We start from the raw sequence: 5,606 nt of genomic DNA, 5'->3' as shown, positions 1-5,606 counted from the left end.
TAAATAAGTAACTTAATCGGATAATTTTATCGGACGGATAATAATCGATAAGAAATGGGTATCGGTATCCTATTAGTAATCGAACGAATTCGGATACCTCTAAACAGATGCCGATGCGAATTCGAAAGAAGATTCCGTTATCCATTTACACCCCTACCTATGAGCCCCTGTCTTTGTAAATGGTCTGTGGATAATTGGAAGAAAAAAAAATAGACAGACATATCGATATATGGTATCGATTGTACTCAACATGAATTCATATTGGCCCGTATTGTACTGTATGGTGGGATACTTTAAACATTGGTGGCGATTGGCAATTGTTAAATTAAGGAGGGTAATTTGGTAAAGGAACAAATATGAATATTGAGACTTGAATTAATGAGGCGGGAGGAAAGATGATATAAAAAGGTGATGTCTGAGAAACGGTTGTTCTCCATCAGAGAAAAAAGCCGCTGGCCCAACACATCTCTCTCTTTCTCTCTTCTCTCTCTGGGTCTCACTTGGTTACGTATAAAACTTTCAGATAGAAATCGAGAATCCTGCAAAAATCAGAGAGAGTTGAAGAATTTAAGAGTTTGAAACCCTAAATAGAAGGAAACGGAAGCAGAAGCTGTTGTAACTGCAAACGAAGGCACGGAGTTCATGCTTCAGAGGTACGAGATTAGTGTTATTAGATTTGATTTTCACTCGCTTTTTAAAAATTTGTTAAGCTCTTTAGTCTCTCAATGGAGGGAAGATCGGGATTCTTTGACAGTTTTTTTTTGTTTGTTTTTAGACCGATTTCGGGGGTTTAGGTTTCATTTATTTTCTGTGTTCAAATTGCAGATCCGATGCTTCAATGCTCTAATTTTTTTTTTTCCGAATGCTGTTAGTTTCATTTGCATTTTTTCGGACCAACTTTCTGTTTTGAGATCCGCCGTATTCAGCTTTGTTTTGTTTTCCTTTTCTGTCTCTGGTTTTTTTTCCCTTCTTAATGTATTGTATTATGAAAGATTCCAGAAACATCTTTCAAATCTTAATAATTTTGGATTTTTAAATAAAAAAACAATAAATTTTCTTTCTCGCAGTTAGTTATTTTTTATTCTGGTGTCAGTTGCAAAGAGCGGAAAGAGAGAGATTCATGTGGTTCTCTTATGTTGTTTTTTTCTCTTCTTGGTCGCAGATGAAAATGTTAGAAACTGTTATATTATGCTGAATGTTTTGAGACTTTCACTCTCCTTTTGAGCGCTGGAGAATCGTTACTCATTAGTGGAAGTGTTCAGAACCGCGTGAAATTTTTTATCGCTTTGGACGGTTTTACTTCCATCATGGTTGCGGCGTTTGCTGGCTCAGCATTCTCCCCCATTGCCCAGGCGTCTTCAGGGAAGGCATCAAAGGTGCTTGGAGGTGCATCTGACAATTTGGTGGATAGTCGAGGAATCAAGTCAAAATTTGGTTCTGCTACGGGAAGGTTGCCGGTTAAGACGAATGCCCAAGCTCCTCTTAAGATCAATGGTACTCAGGTCACCAGACCGATTGAAGTTCTCAAGAAGGAAGATGGAACATCTTTACCTCCCCCAAGAACCTTTATTAATCTATTGCCTGACTGGAGTGTGCTTCTTGCTGCCATCACGACAATTTTCTTGGCTGCTGAGAAGCAGTGGACGCTAATTGACTCGAAACCTAAGCGCCCTGACATGCTTGTTGGCGGATTTGATCTTGGTAGGATTGTGCAGGATGGACTTGTTTTCAGTCAGAATTTCTCAATTAGATCATATGAAATAGGTGCTGACCAGACAGCATCTATAGAGACGTTGATGAATCATTTACAGGTAGGAGATTGCTCCTTATATTTCTTTGATTCCTCTCAGAAACATCGTCTCTGTGAGGAAGAAAGAGATGGTTTTTCAATTGCAGAAGTCATTTTCCAGTTCATATCTCATGGGCGTTGGCTTTGGCTTGCACAGGAAACGGCACTTAACCATGTAAGAAGTGCGGGGCTTTTAGGTGATGGTTTTGGTTCAACACCGGAAATGAATAGAAGGAACCTTATATGGGTGGTCACAAAGATGCAGGTTCTGGTTGATCGCTACCCTACCTGGTAAGCAATCTTCTTATCCACATAATACATTTTTATTCTGCATTTACTACCTTCATGTCTTATATTATTTATTTGGTTTCTTTATAGCCACTAACTAGTCTAGTTGGAGAGGTCACTCTGTGCATAAATATACCCCCCACCAAACACAAACACACAAAAAAGGGATTTCATTAAGTGTAATGTTTTTTGCAGTTTATTTTCCTTTTCCCCCAGTAATGTTAATTACTGCTGACTATAATTTGAGATTCATAAAGCTGTGTTGGTGTATTTATACTGTATGCTCAAGGAAGGTGTGGTTGCCCAAGACTGGTGTAAACCTCAATTTTGAACCACTTCACTATCAGTATCACATATTTTGCTTCAAGTAACCCTAAGATAGAAGATTGTTTTTTCACCATGATGTGTGCTTGCCCACCTGATATATTTCATCCTATTTAGTTGATTTCACATAACTGTATATGAGACCAGCTTTTTGCAATCGAGATTCTATTTCTCATTATTTCTATATAAATTATTGTTTTTTTTCCCCTCTTTCCCCTCTGGAATTGTCAAGATAAGACCGTTAAAGTTGGCCTTCTTCAACTTCACCTTTTATGTTTCCAAATCTTTGGTGCTGTAAAATTATTTTTGCATATTAGAACTAGAAGCATAAGCAGCACTTGGTTGCGCAGACTGACTGAGAAATGGTGGTGGATTTCAGATTCTTTTCCTTTGGACTTTTGATATTTGAAATTTTCCTTGTTGTTGCTGAGCCTTTTCTGGTCAGCATTTCTTTGTTAAAAAGAAAAACAACTTTTAAAACTGTCTTCGTGGATTTTAATTTGCTAACTGAGATGGTACTTTTGCAAATGAAAGAATCTGATCCTTTGCCTTTCCAGGTTAATTTTGAAGGGCATCACTGAAATTGGAGGTTTTTCTTCGAAGTTTAAGAGTCGGTATTTTGCTTATTATGCTTTTGGAGCAGATACACTAGCATTAGTTCTGGAAAGATGTAAAGGTTCATTTATCACATAATTTTAGAATGTAGACCTTTAAAATGTGCAAATAATGCTGTTTTTGGTTTTAGTCAAAACCCTAACCGTAGTTGGTGAAATTTTTATGCTAATCATGGGACTTACTTTAGTTGCTTTTTGTCATTTTGATGAGATCCTAGTTGTGGGAATTCAGAGGATTGTAACAGTTTGTGATTTGTTCCTTAATGAGATGTTGCGGTGAAAAGCTGGTTCTGTTTTTGGACTGCAGGGGTGATGTTGTTCAAGTGGATACTTGGGTCGCTGCATCTGGGAAGAATGGCATGCGTCGTGATTGGGTTATCCGTGACTGTGATACTGGTGAAACTCTCACACGAGCTACTAGGTAAGAAAGTGACTGTAAGAAGCTTAATGACCAACTATGCTCAGTAATTGGTGGTCGCTTCTCATTTTCTTTGGGCTTTATATTAGCATGTTCAATGTTGCTGACTGGAATTTCTTGGTTTTGTGTGAATGATTTTTCTCTTAGTGTGTGGGTGATGATGAATAAACATACAAGGAGATTATCTAAAATGCCAGAGGAGGTTAGAGGAGAAATAGGACCTTATTTCATTGATTCTGCTCCTATCCTTGATGATGATATCAAAAAGCTTCCAATGCTTGACGACAGCACAGCAGACTATGCCCGAACTGGTTTAACTGTAAGCTATGGTTAAATTAAAGGTTATATTTTCCCTTCTAGCATTTTTTATTGTTTGATGTATATATTTATGCTGACAACGAATTAAATCCCATTAATCTGCAGCCTCGATGGAATGATTTGGATGTCAATCAACATGTGAACAATGTGAAGTACATTGGGTGGATTCTTGAGGTAGATTCTTGTTGCAAATTTCTTCTATTTACCCTTCTTTCTTTTCTTTTTACAATTATCAACATCAATTATGCTCTTGTTATTCATTTTGGTTTACCATGTCAAAATATTTCAGCTATATTCTGGTCATTTGTACTTATCTACAATTACTAGCAAACTTTTAATAGATGACAGTTTGGTTTGGATGAAATTTCCCCTGATTTCAGAAATGTATACGAACTACTTTAGGGTTGAAATTTGTGTATTTATTTTATTTTATTATGCAGCATTAAGATGCCAGTGCTTGCGTAGAATCTCTTGTGACCCTAACATTATCCAAAAAAGAAATCTGCATGTTCTGTTTGAGAGGTGGTGAGCTGTAATCATATACATTTATATGAACTGAAACCCTGCAGCTCCAAATTTTATGAGCTTAGACATGAAGGTCTTTTCTTTTTATGGTAAAACATGAAGCTCTTTTCTTAGTGAACGCTGAATTAAAACTCCTCAGAGCGATATCACTCCATGGTCCATGGCATTTTCATTCATTTGTGTTGCATCTTGTTTGTATCATCCAATTTCTCATTCCTTTTTCTAAAATAATCATTTTAAGGTATGTTCAACAATTTAACTGAAATTTGGTACTGTAATTTGTGTCGCAGAGTGCTCCAATCTCAATTTTGGAGAGTAACGAGCTTTATAGCCTAACTCTGGAGTACAGGAGGGAATGCGGGAGGGATGATACAATTCAATCCCTTACTGCAGTCTCTGATGATTGCAATGGTGAATCAGGAGATGTTGGTGGCATCGAATGTGAGCATTTGCTCCGTCTTGAGAACGGGCCTGAAGTTGTGAGGGGAAGGACAAAGTGGAGACCCAAACAGACCAACAATTTTGCAATCATTGGTCATGTTCCAGCCTAGGGTTGTAAATCAGCTTCTTCACTATCAGCAGCCTTTGTTACTGTCCCACATTACTTGTGTAGAGTCTTGCTTCATGTCCTCAGATTTGTTCTTTAATTTATCATTCTCTCCCCCTCCCTCTTATAAATTAGAAGCCCATGTAATTAGTGTGTTTACTCTGTCAGTGTGCCTTATATTAATTTCTTTGATAGTATGAATGGCAAAGGCAAAGGCAAAGGAGTCTGTCTTTTTCACTCCCAGATCATAAATGTAAGTGTTTTTGTAGCTGGGAATGTTTTGTGTGTGTGTGTGTGTTTTTTTTACAGGGTCACATTTATAGGCCTTATTTACATATCATACATGCCCTCCCAATATATTTACATACCCTCTTATTGTACAATAAGATCCTAGGAGACCTGTTGTATATTCCAGAGGACAAAAGATTGGAGACACCCTAGCAACTTAGACCAAGGGATGGTAGAAAAGCTTACATGGCTCAATTTTTGAGATAGCTTAAGCAAAAGTGGTGCAAGATAATATTTTCCATTATACCTTAACTGATCAAAAGGGGTTCACCTATTTTTAATATGACAATTCCTGCCTTTCTGCACATAGCAACAACAATAGACAGCAAATACAGAAAAAGATCTGATGGAGTTTTTTTTTTTTTTTTTTTTTTGTCACTTCAGCTAAATGTACCATTGTCCACATGGATTAGGTAATGACTGAGTTTTAGAGCTTTCTCTCCTTAAACTGAAAAGGCCCGGCAAAAAGAACCTTGTTCAAATTCAAAAGTGAAG

The 5,606-nt window shown here is 37.3% G+C and overlaps 1 protein-coding gene across 1 annotated transcript; it reads left to right on the top strand.

The window, feature by feature from the left end:
* Nucleotides 1–445: 445 nt before the first annotated feature.
* On the top strand, nucleotides 446–5,251 carry LOC149005416 (palmitoyl-acyl carrier protein thioesterase, chloroplastic-like). The gene is made up of 7 exons (XM_089169270.1): nucleotides 446–653; nucleotides 1,163–1,811; nucleotides 1,947–2,080; nucleotides 3,323–3,436; nucleotides 3,581–3,752; nucleotides 3,857–3,925; nucleotides 4,567–5,251. The coding sequence occupies exons 2-7, from the start codon at nucleotides 1,308–1,310 to the stop codon at nucleotides 4,825–4,827; spliced, it is 1,254 nt and encodes a 417-aa protein (XP_089025396.1). The 5' UTR covers nucleotides 446–653; nucleotides 1,163–1,307; the 3' UTR covers nucleotides 4,828–5,251.
* Nucleotides 5,252–5,606: the final 355 nt, after the last annotated feature.

The sequence above is a fragment of the Hakea prostrata genome, chromosome 9 (genome assembly GCF_041222555.1).
Source record: "Hakea prostrata isolate BN-2017 chromosome 9, UWA_Hpros_2, whole genome shotgun sequence".
Lineage (NCBI taxonomy): Eukaryota > Viridiplantae > Streptophyta > Magnoliopsida > Proteales > Proteaceae > Hakea > Hakea prostrata.
This window is presented reverse-complemented; position numbering and strand designations above follow the sequence as displayed.

Bases quoted from the DNA above. Each gene is read 5' to 3' on its own strand.
- LOC149005416 (XM_089169270.1), top strand. From the start codon at position 1,308: ATGGTTGCGGCGTTTGCTGGCTCAGCATTCTCCCCCATTGCCCAGGCG. The intron at 2,081-3,322 runs GTAAGCAATCTT...TTTGGACTGCAG, and splicing joins GTTGATCGCTACCCTACCTG to GGGTGATGTTGTTCAAGTGG. The intron at 3,926-4,566 runs GTAGATTCTTGT...TTTGTGTCGCAG, and splicing joins ACATTGGGTGGATTCTTGAG to AGTGCTCCAATCTCAATTTT.